At 36.8% G+C, this 27,949-nt stretch overlaps 1 protein-coding gene across 1 annotated transcript in view; it reads left to right on the plus strand.

Moving 5' to 3' along the window:
- LOC104625244 (dedicator of cytokinesis protein 2-like) overlaps window positions 1–27,892 on the plus strand; it is a gene marked incomplete at its 3' end in the record, with an annotated part of 28,992 nt that extends 1,100 nt beyond the window's left edge. The window contains exons 2-17 of the mRNA XM_010292822.1: window positions 8,654–8,737; window positions 11,548–11,588; window positions 14,236–14,291; window positions 14,452–14,527; window positions 16,124–16,272; window positions 18,342–18,477; window positions 20,596–20,750; window positions 21,377–21,458; window positions 21,922–22,057; window positions 22,610–22,685; window positions 23,687–23,763; window positions 24,130–24,255; window positions 25,135–25,259; window positions 25,557–25,605; window positions 26,991–27,081; window positions 27,717–27,892. Of these exons, the coding sequence (XP_010291124.1) occupies window positions 8,654–8,737; window positions 11,548–11,588; window positions 14,236–14,291; window positions 14,452–14,527; window positions 16,124–16,272; window positions 18,342–18,477; window positions 20,596–20,750; window positions 21,377–21,458; window positions 21,922–22,057; window positions 22,610–22,685; window positions 23,687–23,763; window positions 24,130–24,255; window positions 25,135–25,259; window positions 25,557–25,605; window positions 26,991–27,081; window positions 27,717–27,892 (1,635 nt within the window). The remainder of the gene's footprint in view (window positions 1–8,653; window positions 8,738–11,547; window positions 11,589–14,235; window positions 14,292–14,451; window positions 14,528–16,123; window positions 16,273–18,341; window positions 18,478–20,595; window positions 20,751–21,376; window positions 21,459–21,921; window positions 22,058–22,609; window positions 22,686–23,686; window positions 23,764–24,129; window positions 24,256–25,134; window positions 25,260–25,556; window positions 25,606–26,990; window positions 27,082–27,716) is intronic.
- Window positions 27,893–27,949: the final 57 nt, after the last annotated feature.

The following is a 27,949-nucleotide window of genomic DNA, read 5'->3' on the forward strand; positions in this document are numbered from 1 at the left end:
CGGATGTTCTCTCGCATATGGATAAAAGTGCTAGACACTAATAATAGTAATAAGAATATAATAGGAATAATATATAAGCTTCACTTGTAGCAGCTTTTCACAAGGAGCATTTTGTGCCTGCATGAGTCTCATGTAATTACAAAAAAGGTTTGCTGCTCTTGCACTATAATTTTTAACATTATGGGGGCCAAATAGCCTGACTCGATGTTCAGCGTGATATAGGCTAGTTTTGCCTCTTTGTAACTTCATAGCCAATACCATCACCGAGTATACAAAACGCCAGTATGGTATAGTAGTCTCGATGGTATTTGAAAGGTGCAGCAAACCACACATAATAATGTGGGGTTTTTTTTACTTCATAAACGAATGACAATTTAGTGAAGTTTGTTTTCATGAATACTACAATGCTCTTTGGAACAATTCACTGCACTGTTTGATTTAACATATGATATACAGAATATGCTATTTTGTATAGCAGTAGTCTTTTCTACCTCTGATCCAAGAATATTTATTTCAAAATAGTAAGCTTTTAACTGAATCACTTATCATGAACATGTTTATTTTAGTGCATAAAAAGAAATCAAATAATAGAAAATAGCATTTCAATACCATTAAAACTGCCATAGAGACAACACAAATTTAGGAGTTTTAAACAACTCACACGGATTAAGTTTCAGTTGATCTGGCAATGCACCAGTGCTTTTGCTCTTCCCAGTTAAACATTACCAGCTCTAACAACTATAGCACTCTCACTTTAAAGTGAGTATGTACTATGTGTAGCTTGTAGGGTAGCATCACTGCAATCACAACTATGTACAGGTACCGCTTTCTGAAATGTGGTCTGCTAGAACCACTGTTTCTCCTTCTCTCACCCATCTACCTGGTAAGACTGTTGTCTCCTTCAATCTGGTTATTTCAGTTTACAACAGACACTGAAATTCTTGAAAAAGGTCTATTAGCATAAGAAGTCTGATTGTTACAACTGCTCATGTGCTAAAGACATACTTGGGTTACTCATGTTACTCACTTCACTGAATACTCTGCAATCTGTTGTATCATGTGGATGAGGAGTCCTGAGACGTGGGAAGTTTCCAGGTGCCAACACAGTGACATGTAACTTCTGAATTAGAGGTTACAATTAACAGTAAAACTAACTTGCTGTCATATAAGCATTTAGGACATCAGTGGTAGTTTTGTGTCAGGAGGAGTGAAGGTGAAAGCAAAATAAAACTTTTTTTTTTTATTTGTAACTTTGTAAAATGCAAATTAAGAAGCAGCCAGTTACACTTGACCTACTGTTGAGATCAGCTTAAAGAAACAAACAGCCACTATTTGACTAAAAGAAATCTGCAAACAGCATGAATAATGAGAAGGGATTATCAAGTGCACCAAATAGGAAATGGTGCAATTGATTATCTGTATCTTTAAGGAACTTTGCTCGTGTTTAAAAACAGACAACAGATTTATCAAAGCTTTGATAAATTTCCTTTAACTAGATAAAGGAAGTGATATATCCAGTTTGTGAAGCAGCAGATGGACTTCTGCCTTATACTCTAATAATTCTCAAAGATTATACCTTTTCCTTGGTATGCATTAAAAAAAAAGTAAACCTGCTTAGCCATGAAGTAACTTGCTCAAGAACAAAGACTGTGCACCCTTGCCCGTGCAGGATTAATAAGAGGCCAAATGAGATTAGACCTACTGTTTATAGAAATAATTCCTTAAGTTTCGTGGCTGTGAGGCTTAGGGTAAATATATTTAGTTTGTAGAGTTTGTAGCCGGCAGATATCAGATCTTAAGGAATCTATGACAAAGCATTTAAAAACTGAAAAATAACAGTAGCTTTTTAGCGTTGTCACATGTAGTTTCAATATAGATTCCCTCCACTGTAGTTACCATAAACATAATCGTTTATTGCACTGCTCTGCAAACTGTACTAGATGTGTCCTCCGTGCCTATTGAACTTCTCCTTGAAGAAGTGTAGGTATGATTGTGCTTTTCAACAGGAAGTCCAAAACAGAATTTAGATCTCAAGTAGGTCACTGGGGAGAACTGACACTGCAGACAGGGTGGTATTTCCTTTACCCTGTGCTTCCTCTCCTGCTGTTCTAGGCTACAAGCACTTACATGATTTTGATGTAAAAGAGAATCTGTGCAAGCTGTGTCATCATGTGTGGTAATAGTACTATCACTTGCTGTCTCTTTGCTCACCCCAAATAAGGTCGTTTACCGGGTTAAAGGTTCTTCTGTTAAACATTGTATTATAAGGTTTTTTATAAGTTGTAAAAAAATCACAATAGTAGCCATGTGTGCAGTTTAGTCTGCTGCAAAGCAGAATACGGAAAATGCGAACAATAGACAAATGGATTTTCCAACAATAATATAATACTAGTTATATAAGTACTCATACATGTGACATGTCTTCATGTACATGTAGGTTGTCTTCAGTAGGGAGTGTTCCACTTCTGCTTTTGCACAATTGCCTTAAGTTAATAGATAACTAAAAATTAAATAAGCTCTAGTTTATAACCAGGAGTTCCTTTTCTTAGCCAAGCTGTTAGCTCACAGCCTGTTTTAAGTTCCTTTATTTATCCTGGAAACTAAATGTATTTGTTATTTCCTTATATAAGTTAGTGAGAATAGTGGGGAGAATCTTTCACCCAGAATAACTTATAAAAATTTTATTAAAAACTCAAACTAGAAAGAAAAAAACAAACGCTAAACACACACACATATCCCCCCCCCAAGTTGTCTTGTCCTGTACACCCCCTTGCTCCCCAAAAAGCCCCCCAACAAATCAGCTGGGGAAACAGTCACACTGAGGATTTTGTTGCAGGCTTTTTTGAATATGTGTTCAAAGAGGTTTTTGGAAATTAAATTTATGCACTTCGAAATTGGAGGGAAAATAGTGTAATTGCTAAAGTTTACTTATAGGAAACTCAGGGGGTAGTGAGGCCTGGAATATGGGGTATTGACCACTATAGTCACAAATGAAGTGCTTTTTGAATTTAAGGTCTGTTGTAAGCATGCCTCTTGTGTCTCAGGAAAATCTAGAAACATGGGCAAACTGAGTCTACCGAGACATGAAGTCTGTGAAAGTTGACAAGTTTTTTTCAATAATACAGTCTGGAAGCTTTTTGACCATATAGGGCTATTTTGTCTTCTGTTTTTGGAAATCTTTTTTTTCAAGTCTCTGATGAATGATTCTCACGTTGGATTTCTAAGTTTTTTACTAGAAGCGTGCCTGATGTCTTCAGTTTCCACTGATGAGCAGAGTTTCAGTTTGAGAGCAATTTCAGCTTGAGAATGTTTGGCCCAATCTGCTTTGGAAGAGCACTAGTATGCTGAGTAGATTTGGAACACCACACAATCCCTTGGTTATGGTAGAATGCAGGCTACGTGTGCCCACTTTTGTATTTTACTTAAATAGGGTGCTCCAGATATTCAGCTTTGCACTTTTGTACTTACATGGTCTGTAGCCCCTGAAAGCAACAGACTGTTCCGGCTGCTTGGGAAACAACAGCAGCCTCATGAAGTATATCTTACTGCAAAAGGCAGACTGAAGTAAGATGAAGACAAAGATGGGAAAGGAATCTCTTTATCCACTTTATCTCTTCTTTCTTTTAAGAAAAGGGAAAAGCACAGTTAAACACTCTGTTCTTCATAAAGACTTTTAAGAAAAATGACCATGCTACTATTTTCTATGAAAACGTAAAGAGTCAGAAACAGTATCTGCCTACAACTAGCTGGGTATGTTAGAACTTCCTGGTTCTTAGAAACTGTACTGGCTTTATTGTGTTTAAGAAGGAAAATAAGTAGCTCAAGTCATCTAAAACCTCCATCTGGCCTGAAGGTTAAGCATGCGAAGAAGTCTGTATTCAACTGTTATCTGAGATAACAGCTTGTTTTCTGAGAACTGAAGAGTTACCCTTTGCTGAGCATGATTTGCAATAAATAAAATTAGCCTTTAACCTGCCTTGAGCTTTGGTACATGTCTCTGACCTGTGAAATACTCATTAGAACTGCGTCCATGTCATGTTCTTTACAGGACACTTGCTCTGTGAGATTTAAGGGGAGATCCTTAACTCAGAAATACTGGAACACAAGTTTTGTAGCTTTCTTTCCAGAAGTTGTTAGGACTGCATAATATTTTCACATGAGCATTGTCAGTGTCCTTGCTGAGTAATTTCACCCTGTTTTCATGAGAAGAAAATGGTAACTGAACACAAAGAATTGATCTGTAAGGAAAGAAGGTACTACTTTTACATTACTACTCATAAAAGAAAAGTTGTCATATTCCAAAAATAAAATTGAATGGGATTCTTGCTGAGCTATTAATTAGTAGTTGTCTGAATGTGCAAAACAGTTCATGAGTTATTACATAGAAATAATTTGTGATATTCCTCCTATTATGGTAAAGTGAAATTAAGAGCTGGTTCAGCAAAGCTATACCTTGGAAATATTTTTCAAATTCTGTTTAAGTGGAAGGGTGGAAAGTAGCCACGGAAATCAACTTGAAACATGGGTTATTATTAAAAGGTGAGTCTTAAAATTGAAACAACATAATACTTGTGTTTGTTACAAAGAACAGGGTAGGAACTTCACATGAAGGAAAACCAGCAGGAAAGACAGGTAGGAAGATTAGGATAATAAATGGCTTCAGTCTTACAGGTCTGTAGGATTTTCCTTGCTCAAAGCTGCCATCTTGCATTAGCTTAAAGTCTGATCATGTGAATAGCAAGAACCTGGGTTTTTGAAGTACATAAATACTGAGGAAATCCAGCTTTTTGAGGAAGTGATTCTACTACCTGGATTACTGTGAGTTTTCTAGACTGTTTTTTGTGTTCATGTTCGCAAATAAGGTACAAAGTACAATTTGCCCCCCCGCCCCGGTCATCTTCTAAATTGAGGGCATATAATTTAAATTCTAATATGTTAACTGTACTTCTGTCTCAATCTGCAGTTGCTTGAATTTATAATTTAACAGGAACCCTACTCTGAACATACAGTGACTTAGATTTACCTTGTGTCTTGGAATGTCATGAGAAATGTCCTCTACAGATTTTCATTACTCCACTTTGGAAAACATGTACATACCTATGTGACTTAATGAAACAAGCTTTAAAGACATGCATATACTCAACCGCATACACATGTCTATCTGTGCATATCGTATCGGACAGATGTGGCTTTAATAGGTATGTAGGAGTTAAATGGAAACATAGGAATTTTCTTCAGTCTTCATACTCATTTTTTGCTGCTGGGATGGACACTGGTAGATGTCTTTACTTAGGTCTGGATGGCTGTACGTGTGAGTGATAGCAGAATTAGACACGGAAGCTTCTTACGTTGTTACAGCACATATTGTTTGGCTGAAGAAAGGATTCTTTAGGCACGCTTCATGGGAATGATGGGAATCACTTCCATCTTCCTGAGGTATAATTCAAAGCCAACTTGTACCTGAGCAGAGTTCAGTTTGGAAAACCTTCTTAGGTTAGCAGTTTGACCTGGTATTTCTTAGGCTTGCTTTCAGAAGCAATATTGGGGTTTGTGGTGTGCTGGCTTTCAGCTCATCTCCTGAGGGAGCTAAAACAAACACCTGGAATCTAAGGGGGTTTTGCCTTGGTTGGTTGGTTTGTTTTCTGTGTGTCGTGTGTGTGTGTGTCCGGCTATAAAATTACCACTGAGGTTATGGTGAGCTATAAAAAGACTTTTTCAAAAAAGCTCTGAAAGTTTTTATTCTTTGCTGATCTGGGAGGAAATTTGCTAACTGTACTCTCAATGAACCTTAATGTCCATATTTAGGAACACTGTCTTAAGGCTGGAGTTCCTGGGCATTTTCTGTGCTGTCCTGGGAGAATCTGACAGCATCTGCGCACAGCTGTGCTATTGATGGGAACACCTTAGCCTGATGGTGGCTGCTGGGGAGGGCCTATGCTGTCCAAATCTCTCCCACTAATCTTACTGGCATGACATCAGTTGTTCCTGAGGTCAGTAATTGCTGTTGGGATTTAGAATGAGTGCTGGGGTTTTCAAGCAGGCCACCTTCTGTGCCTTGAGGATAGTCTCCTTTTGTATTTATGGCTGGGATAGAGGATGCCAGGGAGTGGAGTGGCAGAAAGCTCTTCAGAGTGATTTGAAGGGGCCTCTCTTTGTATTGGCTGAAGAATGTATTTTTTAAAGAAAATGGTTGTGAATATCGACCAAAAAAACCTTTAAAACCATGCAGGGTTTCTTTATATACTATTTCTGAAGAGCAAAACAAATGAAGTACACGTTTGTGCACACAAAACCACACACACACACAACCCCAAAGATCTCAACAATGGAGGGAAGTGGAGGAAAGGGAACCCTCCTCTTGGCTGGTGAACTCTGAGGTGATACTCGCAGTATAAGAGGGTCACAGTTTGTAAGGGAAATAATATTAGTCACAGCTGACAGAAGATACAGTTGGATATAATCGTCAAATTTTCATTCAGAGTTAATAATTCAAAAATTAGCAGATGCGATAATCAAGCTGTCTGGTGCTGTAGATAATACACCTGGAGGTAGCTGATGGTAATAGGTTGGTTTATCGAGTTTTTTGCAATGGTATACAGGAGATAATTTCGTATCATAAAATGTCTGGTTAGGTCTATAGCTTAAAACATTGTAAAGGAATTTGTTAAACTCATCCTACCAAACAATCAAAATTCTACGGTAAAATCTCTCTCTTTAAGTTTCCACTTACTCATTTAGAAAAGTCTTAGCTGATACAGCCACTTCCTTTGTCAGTTTGTTACTGCACTTTTCAATAGATTAATTGCTGTTAAATGAAGTTTTTAAGAGAGCAAAAGCAATATGCAGTGTGAATATATGAGTCAGTAATTTGCATCTGTATTTTGAGACAAACACAACATTTCAGGAAAACAGAGCACCCCTCCTTACAGCCCCCGCCATCCCCCCCAACACTCCAGTGGAAACATGTCTTTAAGCATCATGATAACTTAGGAGGGTTGATTTGCCATCTTCTATTTCTTTAAATCTGTGTCAAGACAATGAAAGGAAGCCAGTCAGAACACAACTACACATCTACTATACACATCTACTACTTCAGTTTTGTGTTGAGCTAAGGCAGTTCTCTGAGGATCACTGGGGAAGTGTCTTCAAGATTCTCTTGAATAAATGGCTGAATCTGGACAGCAGAGCCTCACTTGAAAGTTTAGGGTTTTCTTTTCCTTTTTTTCTCCCCCCATATGTTTAATGATTCAGCCCTGCTCTACCCAACCAGGAGAAGGAACTGGTGGGAAAGCCTCTTCATGGCAACAAAAATAAGAACTTATTTCTGGTCCAATAAGCCTCTTAATTAAATCTGAAATGCCTCCTAATTTCTGTTCCAAAAATATAATGAACGTAATGATGACAAAAGAAACAAGATACACAATTTATGGAACACTTGAAAAAATGAAGAGGATGAATCTATTTAGCTCTACACTTCTACCTTAGGCAATTTCATGAAAGGCAATTTAAATTGAGACTTTTTACTTAAACATTTTACTTAAAATTATGTTTAATGTGTCAGTATACATTTTGGCCTAGCTGAAGTGAATATCCTGCTTCAGAAGCCTGGAGGGGCAAGCAAAAGGAACGTAGGAATACACTGAAGTAGGCTCAGCATTCTAGATCAGTTTTCCCCTAGTCCAAAATAGTGCAAGATTGGATGCTCTGTATGTAAGGATGGATTGGGACACTGTCATGAGAAAAGGAATAAAACTCTGCCAACTGATACTTTTACTGTACAACAGAGGCCACAGTTAGTCACTGGTTACTGTTCCTACTTGTACAATTCAATTGTGGTTTCAGGCTTACATGTTTTAATCGGTTTCTCTGCGTGATACTAGCTTCAATAACCGCTTCTACTCTAATGCTTCTACTATAAAAGTCTATAACCAACCCCATGAAGAAAAACTATACAGAAACAAATGCTTACCATAGCAGCCCACATCCTGTAGCCGTAGAATGTAAGAACTAGTAAAGAAGCTTATTTTCTTGAATTCTCTCTGAAACGTAGCTGTTTCTTAACCACACGTAGATAAACTTCTGATTAGAATGCTTTTAGAATCTGCTGCTCCTGTGTTCTTTTCAGAGTTATTAAATACAGAAAATTACAAAACTACTGTTTCCATATGAAACAGTTTCATGTCAAGGTGCAGCATCTAAACACAGGGAAGAATTCAATAAATTTAGTTTTCATATGCATCTCTGTGCCCCTCCTCACCAATGTTGCCATAAACTTCTGTAAACTGTGCATTTAAATTCTTAGTCAGAGCAGTAGACTAACAATTTTCCAGCGTAATGAACATGTATATATTGAAGACCTGCATCTAAATAGGTGCTATTAAATCCTGTGCAGAGCAGTTATAAATAGTTTGTTTTCATGCATATGCTGGGCTTTTTTGTTTTCAGCACCTGTCATTTCCAATACCTTTGCCTTTTCACAAAAGAGATGAAGTAATGGTAACAGATGAAGCTTGTTGATAGAATTATGGTTGTGTGTGTTTATCCTACTGTATTTATTCTAGTATCAGAATCTTAATAACCATGTGTGTTTTTCACTACAAGTGTACTGTATGGCTGTATTGAAAAACAGTATTTTTGTCATTTAATTTTTCAGCTATATACAATTTCAAAGGCACAGGAACACTGCAACTGCCTCTACAGATTGGTGATGTGGTCCATATCTTGGAGTCCTCTGAAGGTAAGTCAGTTGCCTTCAGGCTACAGGTTTCTCTGTGTGAATAACTTAATCCTTTTTGTCTAATGCTCTTATTTGTATTATTGGTGGTGGTCTATTCTGAGCCAAAATCAGAAATGTTATGGTATGTGTGGTTTATTTGGGAAGCCGTTACCAAATAAGGAAGTCATCAAGGTCAATATAGAGTTTGTGAATTTCATACCAGCTTGTAATATACCTGATGGAAGTTATGTCAGATTTGACTGAAGTTTTAATGGAGTTCATTTTTGCCTCTAAACTAAATATTTGTTGCTAGGAGATACTCAGCACTCTAGTCATCCTATAGTATAAGATGGAAATCTAGTATGTTAAAGTAGTCTGTAGGTCAGCATCATAGAGACACTTCTGAAAACCAGCCAACTTATTGAACATGCTAAACAGCACAAGTTCAAGTCCAGTCATGCACCATAGATAATCGATATGCTGATCCAAACTTATGTTGTTGTTATGTTGACCTATCTGGCCAACTGGCATAAGCCTAAAATAAATACAAGCAGTGGAAGAATGAGTGAACATAAATGTCTGTACATTTGTGAAGCTGAATTAATTGTTGATATTGTAGTGGTGTGGTATTCCTCCATATTGATTTGACCCGTTCCTTCATACTTACTGAATTCTCTACCAAGTCTGACAGAGCTACTTACGTTTTTATTAGTATAATGCAACAAGGGTGCAATTATTATCACTAACTCAACACTTAGATATCTGCAAATATTATTGTAATTGTAAGTTATTTTCAGTGTGCAGTGATGTTCTTGACCAGGTAGAAGTTTAAAAAAAATTAAGGAAGTGCTTCAAGCTTTGCAAAATGTATTGTAAAATTATCTTAAACCTACTTCCGCTGTCAGTTGTATCTTATTAACTGTAGTTATGTTAAAAAGAAAGAGCAACAGCTGCATTATGCAGTTCTAGAAACAGCTCAGTGTTAAAAGACAGCTCGTATGTTGTGGTCATAAGGCCACAAAGAATCTGAAGCTGTTTGAGCCCAGCCGATTCCACTTCACTGAGCTCTAGGTTGTTTTGCATGGAAACTAGGTATTCAAGAGAAAAGCATCTGAGAAACCATTCCTCCAATGTTTTGGAACACAGAAGCATATTTTTTTCTTTTTCTTCTATTTGTAAGAGAAACTATCTCTAAGCATCCATGAAAATACTGATGTCACTCATCAGACTACTAGTCAACAGACGCATGTCCTCACCTAAAAAATGAAAGTTCTGCATCAACATGGACCTGGCAAGTTGAGTGGTGATCTTACGGCATCATTTTTTATCCAGAAGTCTTTTCTGAATCCTCTGCCCTTATCATGCTATGTCATAGCTTGCTTTATGAAATATGTTTGTCAGTGAAGAAGTAGAATCTTTCATGTGCAAGTGAGGAAGTTCATCTTTTATCAGATATCTTAAAAATATGCTGCCGGCTGCAGCTGAAGAGTAACCAACAGTAACAGGATTTTTTTCCTGTGCTCATTTCATATAGTATTTTACTTTGTTTTGCATATACAAACTATATGCACAGAACATATGTGTGCAGTCACAGCAAACAGGATGAAATAGGTTTTACACATTTGGTTTTAAATGGGAGACTATGTGCAAATCACAGAATCACAGAATCACAGAAACACTAGGTTGGAAAATAATTCAGTAGAAGTAAGTTGGAAGTCTTATTGTTGAGAAGATACTGGAAAAAAAATCCCAGTGCTTAGAAACCTGAAAAAAATCTGTCCTGAGTCTGTCTTTGAGGTCAGTGGTTTTCCTGAGACTTTTAACATTGCCTTTCTCACAGTACTGTTTGGGGTTTGGGATTTTTTTTTTTAATGCTTTGGTTGCATGGCTGAAATACCAGTGCTGTGTTAGAAATGGTGAGAGAAAAGGTGGTAGGAAAGAGATGATATCTGTTCATGAAATTATAGTCAGAAAATGTACTTTTAGTCATCAAATGCTTTCTCTGGGGTGAGATCGAAGTAGTATTCAACTCTGTTGCTGTGCAGGTCGTGTTTGATGATGGAATGTGGCTTCTGCTGTAATTTAGTAGGTTGAACTCTTCATTTTATATTCATTATAGAAGTTTATTGTGATTTAACTGAGGCATAGAAGGAACAAAGTCTGAATTAGTATTTTAATTGCCACTACTGCAATACTGCATTTCTTTCTTTCAAAAAGGAGTTTCTAGTTATGAATGGAGCTGAATCCCCATAATAGCCCTTCATTTTCTTGAGTTTCTAACTTGAATTGTACACTAGGAAGCTGCTTATTCGAGTTGGGTCCAAAATCTGTAATTTCTCATGGCAGAAAAATGGCTTACTCTTCTTACATTCAAGGAAACTGGATAAATAACAGCATGTACTGTACTGGATTAATACTACACCTAGAACACAATCAGAAGATCTACGATCTTCATGGGCTACCTGGTATCATGAGTGATCTTGATTGAGACAGATACATATATATGTGTGTGTTATATATTACATTACAAAACAGCTTATCCTACCTTTTTTACGTGAGCATGGGGGTGTTAAATTCCATGTAAGATTATTTGTACTTGCAATGCAAGACTTGAAAGTAGACCATATAATCGTACTTGCTAATGTGCAAGTCATGCCAAATATGCTTCCTGATATTCAGTTTACATTCATCTATGTATTTTTGAAGTAACTATTAATTTTTAAACATCCTATGCTAGGATAGTTCTTACATGAAACAAAAACCATGACTTCATTATATGCTTTTTTATGCATGTGTGTTGTCATACTAAGTGCACTCCTTCTTCCTTTTAGATTGGTACAAAGGTTACCTAGTAAGACACAAAGGATCAGAGGTAAGACCACGCTATTCATTCCCCGGAGACTATTTTCAAGCAATGAACCCATGAATTGGGGTTTTTAGTATCTCTTTAAATTAGACAGTCATATTCTGATCTCTGAAGTCAGCTATCTCCATTCTCTTTCAAAATTAATACAATGATCAGTGTTTGTCCTGGACAATGTTGGTAAATATTAGAAGTAAGGACTGGGAGAAGCAGGTCAATGAATAAAAAATTACTGTGCCTTCAGGTTCACAGACTGCTGAATGCATCATTTGAAATAAGTTTTGGAGTTAATTTACTGCTAGATGTGTCTGTTTCAGCACTTTTTTCTAAGAATACTTTAGGCTACATTCAATCTAAACAACTCCCATCAGGCTTAAATTCTTAAATAGATCTCCAATATGCAAAAATCATATTAATTAAAAGAAGTCAGTATTCTTACACCCAAAGACAGAAAGCCACAAATGAATACTTTTTACCCTCGGCATGGTGACTCCTGAGTTAGGTAACAAGAAAATTACTTTTTAGTTTCAAACGCACTTTTCTAGAAGAAAAGCCATTTTTTGAAACTTGCTCTTAGTATCATATTTTTTTGCAGCAATGCAAAGGTGTTTGCAAGTTAGACACTCATGCCTTATATTACAGTAAAAATGCTTCATGGCAATTGCTTCTCTGTAGCCTGGAAAAAGGATGTATAAAACCTTCACAGCCACTTAAAAAGAGGTATCTGGGGAGCAAAGGGACAGTTGTTGGCAGAGAACAAAAAAAATCACAACAGTCTTAACTTGTACATTTCTCCTTTTTCTTATTTTGTATTCAATGGCTTTAGGTATTAGCAGTAAGTTGCATTAACTTACAGCAACTAATTTGTGTCTATTTTCAAACTGTATGTGATAGTAAAATATTTTAGTTTCCTTTTGGAAGTATTAGATGCTTGATTTACTATTTCACTTCATTGGTCAATCACTGCACATCCTAACAGACAGAAGTATGAATAATTATTTGTGATAATTATGCATAATTGTTTTCGCTAGACTTCTACATGTTCTATGAGCACCAATAAAACTGCATAGTACACCTTATTTGTTTGCTTTGATTTCTAGCTCATCACAGATGAGATGGAAGCCAGGCTAGTGATAAGGTAGTTCACCATAATAAGTTCTTGATACAGCATAGTATTTCAGTGGAAGCTACCCAGAGTATTTACTATCAGCTGGGTTGATCTGCAATAATTGAGGGTGGATCTGAGAGAATGGCTAAACATCCTTCCATCCTGTCCCATACTGTAACTGTGTTTTAAATAGTCCTTTGACATTTCTTTTGACTCAAAACGCTCCTGCTGTTTATTCTAATTAAATTTTTTATTTTATTAAAATTTAGTCTAAAACTAAAAAGGGAAATACCAGAACTAACCACTTCCTTTTAACTAATTCTTAATATTGCTAAAGGGTTTCATCAAGGTCAACATGCACAACATGTTTTAAGAAGTATTATTGATTTCATATACTAAGATTTCACTAAATTTACTATTAATAGGACCTTCTTTTTTACTTTGCTTCTTCATGGACTGTTTTGAACTTAAATCTTAATGAAAAACTGTGGAAGTGATAAGGCATGATTGTGCTTTGATTAAGATCCAGTGCTAAAAGAAAACGGCTAGAAAAGCTGAAGTCTAATTGAGAGAAAGACTTTACAAAGTACTGCACGTGAATGTCAGTTATTGAATTTTGCTAGTTAATGTAAGGATTGTCATGGATCTTTTAAGATGACTTAAAACATTCTAGCTGTTGTAGAACATGGACACATCGTATTAGATCATTTTGTCTGGTGATATTTTTTTTTCCACATAGGTCAGTTAAAAATGCATGTTGACAATGTCATGAAATCTGTTGCTTCCTTTGCTACATCTTGCTGGGCATCTTACTGCATGGCCCTAGGTAGTACAAAATGAGACCATAATCTTAATTGCAGTGGTACCATGTATACGTAGGAGCACTGAGAGTTTATGGCTTTACTAAGTGTCTCCCTTCTTTGTGCATTGCAAATGAAAGGTAGTTCTTTTTTCTTAAAGCAATTTTAGTCTTACACACAGTGATCTTAGTTTTTATGCTCCAAAGTAAACGTTGAGTTTACTATCCTTCATGTCAGTGGCCATTTTGCTATTCATCCAGAGGGACTCCCTCTGTCTATCAAGATTTCTTTTACCAGACGCAATGATCCTCTATCACCGTCTCTCCTTTGGTTTGATAATCTAGCTGAGCTCTAAGTTAGACTACATTTTTTTTCTGGAACAAGAAATTTATGGGCTGGTGCACAGAAAAAATGTTTCTTTACTGTATTTACACTGTAGGTACTGTTTTCTGAGCGAGTAGATGGGTGGACGGGGGTGGAAGACCATGTTTCTTCTGTAATCTTATGCATTCTGTGTTTGCGGAAAAATATATGACAAAACTTTTAATATTTTTATGTCAAACAGAAATGCATCTAGCTGGACAGAAAACTAGATAGGCAGCAGTTAATTTGGAGATTACAGTTTATGTTCATAGTCATGGTTTTATGAAGAAAATTTAGAAGAAGTGCGTTTTGGAAAGCTCTCATTTGTTACTTAAATGATCTTAAACAATAAGAGTGGATTGTATTTTTTTTTCTCCTCCAACAGGGAATATTTCCTAAATCTTTCATCCACATCAAGGAAGTTACTGTTGAAAAGAAAAGGTATTGAATTTAACTGTTTTATTACATTAAGGATCTTGTCTGATAAAGAATGAGTTTTAAGGCATTTGTTTGCCTTAAACACAGTGACTATGATATAAACCCATGAAACTCAGATACTCTTTTTCATTTTCATGGTGTTAAATTTTCTTCTCTTTCCTAGACATACAGAAAATATAATTCCTGCTATTACCACTACTCTCTGGGAATGGGGAAGCATCTGGAAACAGCTCTATGTGGTATGACATTTTTGCATGCCATGTGTGGCCTGTTAATTAGTCTTATTTATGCATATTGAGGCCTTGTTCAAATTAGTGCCTTTTCTTAGATGCAGGGCAGGATCTGTGAGGATTTAAGAAATTACTACTTCATCACTGCTTAGACGATTACCATTTTCTTCAACGGCTGTAAATTAAGAGGCTGACTTACTGCTGAGCAGTGGTGTAACTTCATGCCTCTGGTTTCAACCTCGAGTATCCTGTACCTGATAAATTTTTCACAATTGTTCTTTGTAGAGTTGACAAGTTTCAAGATAGGAATATCAAACATAACTAAGACACATTTGAAAAAGATTCACCATGTTCTTGGGATGCCAGAACATCAGTTGTTCAAGGGTTACTGTGAGCATGTACCTATTAACAATTGGCAATTTCAAGTCAGTCTTTTTACTTTCAGTATCTTAATTTTACATTTCTTGAAGAAAAACATGTTTTTTTCCATTTTGGAGAAAACTGTTTTTTCCAGTGAGCACTTTTACCAATACGTAAAATTCAGAGGTATTAGTCAAAATGGCCACTGCATCAGCATCTGTGTTCCTTGTAAGCAAGCAACCTGTAGTCACGGTGGTCTTTTGCATATGCTTGTAATGCCCACTGTGTAATACAGAACTATAGAAGGGATTAATGAATTTTTAATTATATTTAAATTGGACCTGAAATTCTTTTTTGCAGGCCTCAACTATCTTTTATAGAGAGACCAAACCTTTTTAATGATATTATACCCATCCTTAGACTACAAGGCTCTGCGAGATAAAATTTGAAATTGAAGGATAGAAGCCTAATTTCTACATTTGCATAATCATAGATATTTTGCTTGTTGCAACCCTACATTAATCCCTACTGATTCTAGTGAGTTGTTTAACCTAAGTCTGATGGACAAAAAGTCTTTAAGTGCTGACTGCAAAAACATCAAAAGATGGTGAATTCTCTAGTACCTGAGTAGTCTCTTCTAATGGATAACCTGTTTCAAGAACTTGCACGGACTGTTCCAGGATCCCAGACATTGGATTTTGCTTTTTTTCTGCTGGGGCAAAGAAATCTTGAATATGGTGTAGTTTCTCCTCATGAATATATTTTCTGAAACGTGTCATTTCTAATGTTCTGCTTGTTAAATTCAACAATTAAAACTTCTCTTGTTTCAGTGAGTGACACTGGAACTGCTTTAGTGACTTCTATGCATTCTCTCTCATTTTTCTCTGAAATATATTAATACCACAATGAAATGTTGTTCCCAGCATGCTCTTATCAGTATCTCATAAGGAACTATATTGCTTCTATAAGATGAGACTTAGTTAATGAATTTTAAAACAACACAATTAAATAAAACAGAAATTCCCTATCCCCATACAAACAGTTTAAATTTAATGTAATTTCTTTACAGCCACATGGGAGATTCTTTCCTTAATTTGTGGGATGAGAGGAGGGAGGCTCAGTACTTTGCCTAATTCTTGCTCCTGCAATCATTTAGCATCAAATATGACACACCCTTTAATTGTCAAGACCAATGTTTTGCTTCAACTTGATGCCTGAAACCTATTGTTTTCTTCTATATCTTAGACGAACAAGAGTGAGCGGTTCCAGCAGGTGCAGTCTATGATGTATGACTTAATGGAGTGGCGGTCACAGCTTCTCTCTGGGACCTTGCCAAAAGATGAGCTCAAAGAACTCAAACAGAAAGTCACTTCCAAAATTGACTATGGTAACAAGTAAGTGGCCTATGTTGCTACTGGAAAACATGGCTTATTTTAAAGCACCCAGCTAGAACAGAGATGATGGTAAAGTTTTCCTGTTTCCAGTTTTGTAACTCATTAATGTGATATGTATACATATTGAATCTTCCTTTTCAAACTTCTCCCGGTTATTCCTGTGATAATAGTAGACACCATGTTGAGGCTTCCCATAGCAAATCACCTTTGTGAAATATTAATTTATTTGTTAATTATAGACATATGAGCTTGTCAGTGGTAAAGATTTGAGGTCAGATAACTGGTCTTTACATACATATAATATCTGTGTACTCAGGACCCAAAACTTGTCCATCCTTCACAAACACAGCCTACCTCTAGTAGTGTTATGCTACCACTTCAGAAGTGGTGCTAAGAGATCTTAGTGTGGTGGATGAATAGCAAAAGTCTGATGTGTACAGAGCCTTTGCTAAAGGCACCACACCCCCTCTGCCCCCCTCCCCGCCCCACATTTTATTAGGGAATTTCCAGGCAGAACTCTGGTTCTGGCAATAGAAGTGAAACTACCAAGGAGAGAACTGTTATTTGACAAAATGCCTTGTCTGCTTCTTCCTAAAGAAAAGTCACTGCAACACAACACATTTTTGGCAAAAATGGGGTTATGTGGGGTTGAGTGGTGCTCCACCATCTCATAAGGGGAAAGAGAGCTTGGTAAACAAATCTTCATTTGGTTTTATAGGCATTGGAATCTGCCTATAAACTGTATTTAGCTATTGCAAGTGACTGTGGTTATTGTGGCCTGAAGGCCTATATGCAGCTGCAAGTCTTCGGTTACCTGTGGCTAGACATAAACAATGACCACAAGATGTTATGAAACTCTTTAACTTCACTGTGATTTGGATGCAGAGATTTCTGATAAATCACAGAATCACAGAATCACTAGGTTGGAAAGGACCTTCAAGATCATCAAGTCCAACCATTAGTCCAGCGCCACCATGTCCCCTAAACCATGTCCTGAAGTGCCACATCCACACGTTTTTTGAACACTTCCAGAGATGGCGACTCCACCACCTCCCTGGGCAGCCTGTTCCAATGCCTGACCACCCTCTCAGTGAAGAAATTTTTCCTAATATCCAATCTAAACCTCCCCTGGCGCGGTGGAGGGGATGTTTAAAATGGTTTGGGATTGTACAGAGGAAAAGTGCAAGTTGGATGGTACTGGTAAGTTCCTCAGAGTATGGGGCTGAGTTGTGATGTGTGAAGGAAACTTGCCAAACTGTGGAGAAGGAATAAAGGGGAATGACAGTGGAGCTTGAGTGGGTCATTCTGGGAGAGGAGGTTGAACACCGAATCAGGAGAGGTTGTGGGTAATCACGTAAGGTGATGAAGATGGCTCACAGTCTGATACAGAATGCTTCAAACAACATTAGCAGTGCCATAAGGGCAGCCAGTACATGTTTAGATATTGTGAAAGGTACAGTCTGGCATGAAGTAGACCAATTTTAGAGGGCGATGGAGTAGTGAGATCCTGGATAGGCAAAAAAGGGTATCTCTTGACTGAGGTAACCCTGAGACACTCTGGAGAAGAATATGTAAGATGTATAGAGGTAAGACTTGAGTTTTTAATGTTGAAGGAAAAAATAAAGGTGGAAGGAAAAAAGGCATGATTTGTATGAGAGCAAAGGAGAAGAGCATAGTTGTTAAGTAACGGGACTGGGAGGGTAAGAGAGCAACATAAAATCAGAAGGTAACAGGAAAAACTATGCATCTTCATTACAAAGGTTGTATGTTAGAAAGCAGAGATGAAGACTGCTTGAAGTCATCGAACATGGTGAATCTATTTTATGTGGCAGGCATTTAAATGTGTTGGTGACATTACTATAAACTCCTAAAATAGATAAATACTGTACAACAGCTTGAGAAGAAAATTGTGGGGTTTAGTTAAATTTTTCTTCACTGTAATGCTATTGCATGTATTTAAACTTAATTATTGCTTTAAAACTTGAAGCAGCTCCTTGTGCATTACATTTCTAAGCTTTATTTTTGTAAAAGGAAATAACCCTGTCATTATGCCCTTTGTATTTTCACAGGATACTTGAGCTAGATCTAATAGTTAGAGATGAAGATGGAAATATCTTGGATCCAGATAAAACCAGTGTCATCAGCCTATTTCATGCACATGAAGAAGCAACTAATAAAATCACTGAGCGAATTAAGGAGGAAATGGTAGGAACGACTGGCCAAACTTAATGCTTCCTTTGCTAAAATCAAAATGAAAAACCAGTACAAAGGTTGAATGATATAACCTTCTACCATAAAAGTTGGTGGAAACTTTTGCCTAATTAAGAGTAGATTCACTAATTAAGAGTAGATTCACATTCATGTGTTGTAAATATGGCTAAGCCTCAAATTGAGTTAGTTGCATTTGTGCACTGGATTCAGGCTGTGGTCTAGGCTGAAAGCCTGTGTCTAAAGCTGGTTCTAAATCCATTCTTGGATTCCTAAATGGAAATATGTCTCCTTGTTCCATCTGTGGGCTACTCAATAGGCTAATTCGCGTAGTGAATAGTTACATATTTGGAGTTCAGGCTGCAAGCTAGGACTAACCAAAGCTCTTTTTTAGAAGATCTTGTGACAACACTAGCTGTTTACTAGATGTTGCTGCTTGTTAGTTAGTCTGATGGAGTTGAAGAATTTAAGCTCGCTAAAGAGGAACTCGGGTGAACTCAGAAAAATGTTGTGGACACCAGAAGTGAGCATGCCTAAGCAAAGCTGATAACTGCATAAATTTAATCTTTTAAAATGCAGTGCAGGTGACTACACTTCCTTGACCTTTTTCTATATTAAATCTGTTCAAGGATTTGTAAAATACTTGGGTTCTTTTCTTGATTCATGAGGAAGTAAACGGTAATGAAGCAAGTAAAACACTTAACAAAAAAAACCAAAACGTTGAGTTGTCATGACACTTTAGTAAAGTCCATGACAAATCACTGGAAAATACCTTATGAGTTGTTCTCATCAGTGTCACTAAATAAATCTTCCTTCCCAGGCATCAAAATGTAATTAACTGACAATATAAGGAAAATCAAACTTGGTAGCCTGCAATAGACTGTGCTGACTTGTTTAAAGAATAGAGACAAGCAATGGATACGAAGAGCTTCAGGACATCAGATGTTAAGTAGCTGTTTCTTGGTGGTTAAACTTGGATGTAGGTAGAATTTAGGAGCCTATTTTTGAGTTGGTGAACCTGCTCAGCTGTATCATGATCTCAGCATATGTTATTTGTCTCTTCAAAGAGGTGTATTTTTTTTTGATAGTGCTCCTAGCATACTGAAACCCCATTACTATGTGGATAGTAGGCCTTCTGCTATATATAAAAACATATAAATCTGCAATATATGTGTTTAAAAATCATCTCTTGATACTTTTTCTTCCCTTTAAAAATTGCGAAAAAGTTGCACCCTTTATATAACTATGTAGTAGCTGAAGAACTGGCCTAAGACATGGAAGTCATAGAATCATAGAATATCTCAAGTTGGAAGGGATCCATAAGGATCACAGGTCCACTCCCTGCTCTCTTCTCCTAAAGGGTTTTTGAGTTCTTACAGCATAGCTGTACATTGTCAAATCATTGTACATGATTACATTGTCAAATTATTTAGGCACAGTCTTTTACCAAAATTTTAGTAAAGGACTTCAGAATAGCTCCACTCATGAAGAGAGAAGGGAAGAGAAACAGCTTAACTATTGTGTTCCTTGGAAATATTAATCAAGTAAAGTAATGCCTGTTCCATTTCTAAAAGGAGACACCTACCTGGAAAGGATAATATACTTAAAATCCCATACTTACTCATACCAAATAAATCCTCTAAGTAGTACAAAAGATTGATTCAAGGCATCTGTCACCAACTTTTTCATTATTTGCACGTGGAGGTAGCTCCCTAGTCTGGGTGCAGTGTTTTGATGAACGCAGTCTGAGCTTTCTACCTCCTTGCATACAGTGAAGGCTTGGGGAAGGAAGGTGGGATCTTCCATACCAATGTCACTTCTGTACCTTCTAACCTGTTACCTTTCTAGCTTCATAGTAGAAAAGGATGTTGATACACTGGTAAAGCATTGCGGAGGGTCAGAAACTTATTTGCTAGTCATGTCTACATTATTAAGTAGTGTCTTTCAGAGGAATACACAGGGCAATGCTTATTTGCTGGAAACAAGTATTTTTATCCAAATTTTCTATGATTTTTTCAAGATTAACTGTTACATATGATAAACATTGAAACAGCTTGTAGTATCCCACCATTTTAATTCATGGACCTAGCTAATGATTCTCCTCCTCCTGAATAGTCAAAGGATCAACCAGATTATGCATCATACTCCCGAATGTCTTCATCCCCCACCCACAGCCTATACGTCTTTGTGCGGAATTTTGTTTGCCGAATTGGAGAGGATGCAGAACTCTTTATGTCACTATATGATCCGCAGAAATTAACAATTATAAGGTATGCTTTTTTTTTTATTGCAAAAGAGTAGCAAAAAGCGCTAGCCAAAATGAAGTAAAATAGTTGCCAACACGCTAGCAATGTCGAGAATATATAAGTAAAAGGAAGAAAACCAAAAGGAAAGGGAAGTGTGGCCAGATCTAGTTGTTGGTGGCTACTAAAGAATTGTAGGGTAAGGGATCCCAAATATTTTGATAGGTAATTCCTGGATTGAACATTTCAGAATTTTGGAGAAGCCTGAGACCACTTCAAAGTTGAGAGTATTCTTGATGGGGAATGTTGTGGTGTTTGTAGTAAAGTGCTGAAAAGGGGACAAAATGGGAGTAACTTATAAATGTAAAGATTGGTTGAAATTCTGTTGAGTATTCCCATCAAACATATTATGATGATGGTAATTTTTCCTCCAAAAAAGGTGCCATTCTGTCTTACGTTCAAGTTATTTTTCAAAACTTACTGATGGTATTTTGCATACCATTCTTCTTGTCTTTTTAGTCTGGTATTAGATTTAAACATTCACCACAGACTGTCTGTTATGCAACCTTTGTTATGTACTGTGGTTTTTAATATATTGTGAAAGGGAAGAATTTTTAAATCACATGACAATAAGATATTTATCTTCAAAACAGTGAGAACTACTTGGTGAGATGGGGGAGTAGAGGCTTTCCAAAAGAAATTGATATGCTCAACAACCTTAAAGTAGTGTTCACAGTAAGTGTTTTCCAGTTTATCTTACTTCATATGTGCAAATTGGATTGTCTCTTCTTTGTGGTCACTATCAGAACTCCTGAAGATTGAGTAAAATGAAGAAGGAAGCAGAACTAATCTTAGAAGCAGAGCAAGATGACCAGTCATTGAGTGCTTTAAGACAGTCACAGTGCTTCAGTGTCCTTTCTTCAAACCAATTTGCTACCTTGTAGATTTACTGATGACTTGATTTTTTTTATCTGCTGTACCTCTTGATTACTACTATTTTGTCTATTTATCTTACATTCTATTTTCTTCAAACTTCAAACCGTCAGGTTTTTCATTCCTTCTGTGGGCTCAGTTTGGTTCCCCCCCCGCCTTGTTTACTGGGGCTCAATTTATTACTGGAGGTCCTGCTTAAATTTCACAACTTGATTCTTCCACAAGTAATATTTCAATTCTTTTTTTCTTTTTCTTTCTATCTTAGGATCTTGGCAATAAGGACCTTAGCAGAGACAAAATTTATTTAGTTTGTCAAATAGTCCGAGTTGGAAGGATGGATCTCAAAGACAGTAACTCAAAGAAATACACACAAGGACTAAGGCGGCCTTTTGGAGTGGCAGGTAACTGATGTCTCCTGATACTTGCCAGCCCTGGACCATAGAAATCTCTACCAAGACGTGTCAGAATACAAAACAACTATATCAGCTATCTTCCATATTTAATTTAAGTCCATAAAGACTGCACCTACATTAGCATTTTAGTTCAGAGCAGAAATGTGCTTTTAAATTTCATTTCCTAGTAATTCATCCTTAACTGCTATGCAGTGCAAACCAAAGCACAGTAGCAGAGTATAATAATAGAATTCCTCGCAGATGAAATATAAGCAACGGTTATGACCCAAGAGCATCACCAGCGCACTCATACCTGTATTCGCAGGATTAGACCAAAACAAGTCTGAAGTAGTCCCTTTACACAACATCATGTTTGTAGTATGCACTTTGCACTAAATGTTCTGCCCCGCAAATCTACCCCTGTCGGGCTACACTGCTTGCTAGTAAAAAATTGGTATTTACCCTGAGGCACAAGAACGTTAATGTATGTCATTCATAAATAAGAGGAGTTATTTTGTAATGCTATCACGTGTTTTGATGATTTTTCTTTTACTCTTCTAGTTATGGATATTACAGATATCATAAAAGGAAAAGCTGAAAGTGATGAAGAAAAGCAGCATTTCATTCCCTTTCACCCGTAAGACAGTCATAGATATCTTCTTCTATATGCGCAAAAATATTTCTGTACCTTTTTGGCTCTAGCATTTTGTGAAATATTTCAAGAAAAAATATTTTTTTCCTACTACTAATTTTATGTTGCAATACTGGTAATTATTTAAGTATCACTTTAAAAGGCATTTAAGACTTGACAGGGGTTACACAGCATGTTAAATGAATGTATATATCTATGAATGTGCTCCTTCAGACAGCTGGTACCATGTCCTATTTAACAAAACCCAAGTTAAATAGTTATACATACTCAACAGTAAGCTTTACAAGTATGGATAACTAGTAATTCATGTGTTTGATTCTGTTTGGAATTTGAGAAAAATCTGAGCAAAAATTTGGTTTCAGTTAAAAAATAGTTGAATTGTCATACATTAACTATCTTCAAAAGAAATGCCAGACCAGCTGGCTAAAAATGTCATACTCAGAGATCAAATGCAGAGATGCCAGTATTCACTGGAAACATATCTGTGCCTTCTACATAGCACTGCTGCTATGTACCATGAAGAATAAATTTAATTCTGAAAACTCCATGTATGACACACTGGTTTAATATTTCACTTGCTTACAAATTGATCCAATGTGTTTCTTATGTGAGAATTTGTTTCTAATTTCAAAAGTAGCTGAAAAAAATTCCAAGTTAATTCATTTGTTAGGCTGTTTATCAGGGAAAGTGGACTGGACTGGCATGTTGGTGAATGCATTCACGCTGTGCATTCCTACAAAATTATAAGCTTTCATATCGTCAGTCTGTCACAAAATGTTGTTCCTAAAGTTGCTGATGGAATCTTTTTCACTTCAGTGTACACATAAGCTTAATGTGAGTGGTCTGTAACTCAGTGAGAGATAAAGAAATTGCAGAATGTATCATAACGAGGCCAAGCAGTGCAGAGAGGACTGATGCGGTTTGTCATCTGTGCTTTGAATGGTGTTTGATACATTATTCCTAGTAGACATTGTTTCTCCTTGCAGGGTAGTGGCAGAGAATGACTTTTTACACAGTCTCCTAAGCAAAGTCACTGCATCAAAAGGAGACAGTGGTGGACAAGGTAAAGTAGTTTTTGTTTTTGTTTTTGTTTTTTTTTTGTAAAGTAACAAGGTATTTTTGTGGAACTTCATTTTATATTGTTTACATTTTAGAGAGAGGCTTTTATGTTAAAGCTGTAGCACCACCATGGAGATGGTTCAACTTTGAAGCTGGAAGTGAAGAATCATGAGTTTGTTGCAGAATCTTACAGACTATTTAAATTATTAGCTACAGTTTTGGATTATAGAGTTTTTATGTTCAGCTGAAGGAAGTGGGGGAAGTGAATGCTTATCACTATTTTGGTGGGTAGAAAAGGCAATCATCTGAAAAGAATTATTTCTTTTTTCCTTACCATAAATGTAATCTCTTTTTTTTGTCCTCTTAATAGGTCTCTGGGTAACTGTGAAAATGCTTGTTGGAGATGTGATTCAAACTAGAAAGGACTATCCACATCTTGTAGATAGAACCACCGTTGTCGCTAGAAAGCTAGGATTTCCTGAAATAATTATGCCAGGTAGGAGATGCTTTGTTCTATAATAGGAATGGAATTTTTTTTCCATTCCCTAGGTTAATGAGCATCAGCTGCAGCCTTATTTACTTACTCACTATCCATTACTTCTGTAATGGGTAACTCAGGAGCTCTTTAGAATTCCCTCTTCATGGTAAGTTTTGTTCCAATATTAGAGGCTTATATAAAATAGTGTAATCCTTGGAAAGTAATTCCTAGTACTTAAACAGGAAAAAATAAAATCAAGACAGTGAGGGATAATCCCAGCTCCTTGTACATAACTTTCTTGTCATCTAAGTAGATTATGGTGAAAGCTTACTTGAATTTTAAACTAACCTGATTTTTATTGTAACTTATCACTGTCCTTTAATAATAATAAACACATGAGTTTCCAAGCTTTTGATTTTTTTGCATTTATGGGGAGGTATTTTCTAATTAAAGTCACTCACTCTCTCCAGTGTTCCTTTTTGAAAAAAAAACAAACAACACCCCCCCCCGCCCAACTCTTCAAGTGAAATCTCGATATTTTTAAAAGTAATATTAATTTGCTCACAGGAGAACAGAATTAAACTATGAAGCTTCCACTAGAAAGACAGCTGTGTAGTTGGGGAAAATTCAGTAATAGCACCATCCGTCACCTCACCAGCAGGTGTCAGTGCAGGACGAGAATTGCTTCAAGTCACTGTGAGGATTCCCATGTGGCTCGTTTCACCTCACATCGTAGTATCTTCTTAGCTAAGAACAACAGAGCTAAAAATTTGAGATGGAAAATAATACATTTTTATCTGTTTCACTGCAGAAAAGGAGGTACTCTCGTGAAGTTCAGTTGACCTTACGCTCTCACAGCATTTTATTTGATTTTTAACCTTTTGATTTCTTTTTTAGGAGATATAAGAAATGACATTTATATTACTTTGCTGTATGGAGATTTTGATAAATACAATAAAACAACTCAGAGAAATGTGGAAGTTATAATGTGTGTCTGTGATGAAGAAGGAAAAGTGATGCCAGTAAGTTGTGATTTTTTTCTGTATGAGGACATGGAAATACGAGTTTCATTTTAGAAGTAAGCCTTAAACTTCTTACAAATGTTTATAAAATATCATTGTACAAAAACCTGCAGTTCCTTAATTTGTGTCATCTTGTGACATCTTATGACTGATAAGATTTATGATGTTTAATAGATATGTCACTTTAAACTCCTATAAATGTCTTGCATAAAACTGTAATGAGAAATAATACCAAATGACTTTAGTTGTGCCAAGGAACCAATGCTGTTTCTGACAATTACCGCATTCTTACTGTAGGGTTTTTCTTGTGGAAATTCCCAGAGGAATGCAATTTGCACATTAAAAGGTTAGAAGTATGATTTCTGCTACATAACAAACCCTTGATTTGTGCCAAGAAGACTGTGTCATTGTCCCCTGAATGAAGTACGTGGCCAATAATTAAATTAATGACAACAGAGGAGTGTGGACACTATACATATGCAACAAATATTACTGTGTCTTTGTGCTTGTCTACTTCCATTTTGAGGAATTTTTGCCTTTTCCTTAGGGCTTTTTAACACCGATTCCATATTCAGGGGCATTTTGGGCCTTTTTTTTTTTTTTTAGCTTTATAATGTTCACTGAATCAGTACTGTGATCACGAGGGTGAAATCATAATGACGCTTCTTGAGATAAAATAGTAACTCATTGTGGTTCATGACTTTCTGAAGCATGTTTATGAACTACAATTAAATGCTTGACCTAAAATGTAACTTTAAAGCTTGAATGAAGAAAACCCTACACCCATATAATGCTTAGGGTCCACACAACAAACTGTAACCCTGACTACAGAACACTACCTATACTTACAAAAACAGCTAACCATGTGACTTGCGTATACAGAACATCTCTGTTGTGAAATGAACTTCAACTTCTATTCTGTCTATTCACAGATAATATGCTTAAAATACATGTATCAAAGTATTCCTTGAAGAAATTAACCTATTGCAATATGTTAACTCTTGCATTCCAACATTATGTATGATCAGTTCTGCAGATGCATCCTTTCTCCAAATACTAGGAGAAAGTGTATTTGTCACGTTGTCTATGACCTGAAATATATGTTCAAATCATGCCTGCTTTCTGTGGGTAATATGCCTTAGACATGTTTAAGCAACAATTTTGACAAATTGAAATAGTGTTTAATACAAGCAATAACAAAAGTAGCTGTTTTTTCCTTCTAGCCGCCAAAAAATAAATGAATACCAATACACTTTCAAGCACACAAATTCATATTAATTTCAATGTTTCTAATTCTCCATGAATCAAAACAGGTTTATGTTCATTAAACAGGAAACTGATTGGCTCTGTTTTAGGTATCAAACTAGTTTCTGCTGGACAGCTAGCACTAGATTTACTGTTGCAAGTAAAAGGCCTCTTTTTCCAAGTGAATGTCACAGAATACATTCAAAGAAGTCAGTGAATAAACCTTAAAAAATCTCTGTTCAGGCACATGAGACATACCTTTCCGCAGTTAAATCACTCTGCCCCGATTTACAAACCATTTTCGGGTACCAGCATCATACCCTTCTTGTCACAAGGCATTCAGATGTTTGAAGCAGACTTCTAACATTCACTGGATTTTCAGAAGGAAAATTGCACCTTTGCAGTAGTTAGTGTAGCCTATATATGGTTAGTTTTATCTGTGCGTTTAGTAGAGAATTTTATGTTTTCTTCTTTAATGCCCTTCAGTTTCATATCTGAAGCCTAGCATCACTGATCTTGCATCTTCAATTATCAGAATTAGCAGTTACTCTGGACGTACAACATTGCAAAGGCGGATGTAGGCCAAGTCTCTTCAGAGGTTCACTAAACAAACTGAATTTGTAGGTTACAACGGATTTTGATCCTGATCAAAAATTTAATTTGGTTTTGTACTAGTTCTGACAGTAGTTAAGAGAATGGGCAATTCTACATGTTGAAAAAATGCAGAAGACATACTGTTGGTGCCTTTACAATGTTTACGTTGAAAGTCACCTGTGGTATGCTGCCAAACGCTGCTGAGATTCTGCTGGAATGGAGTATTTTAAAGTAAATGGAGAAATAAATGGACTAATGCAGATAGACTATTTTTACTCCGTGTTTCTTCTACTAATTGAGATGACGCGTTGGTTACTTAAGTTCATCAGTTTGAGAGAAGAAATCAAGTCTATATACATTCATCCCCCAGCTCCTTCTTAGAGTCCACTGTGTAACCCCTGTAACGTGATCTATGGGTTCATCCAGTATAATTACAGAAGATGTTTATTTTCATTACGTTCAGAGGTTTGGGAAATGCAGCATCTTCATACTAACACTTCCTGTGTGTTGGTGCTTTCATTATCATCTAAATCTGAGCGAGGCCATACTCAAATTCAAAACTGCTGACTGAAGACAGGTCTTCATGCTGCATGGTATATGCTGGTCCTGAACCTGTAGCTTTCGTGCAGTGTCTCCAGTCTCCAAAGGCTCCACGCTGGGGCCTGTTAACCGGGCTCACCTCAGCTCCCAGGCCTGCGCCGGGGCCCCGCTGCCTTACAAGCAGCAACTGCGGCCTAGCGCGCTGCTCGCAGCCGTCATGGCGGTTGTAGGACGACGCAGAGCCGCGGGGCAGCGTACGTGCCGGCGCTGGCGCAGCTCAGCTCCCGACTGTCGCTGTGGCGACCGGGGGC

The sequence above is a fragment of the Phaethon lepturus genome, unplaced genomic scaffold, assembly GCF_000687285.1.
Source record: "Phaethon lepturus isolate BGI_N335 unplaced genomic scaffold, ASM68728v1 scaffold22510, whole genome shotgun sequence".
Lineage (NCBI taxonomy): Eukaryota > Metazoa > Chordata > Aves > Phaethontiformes > Phaethontidae > Phaethon > Phaethon lepturus.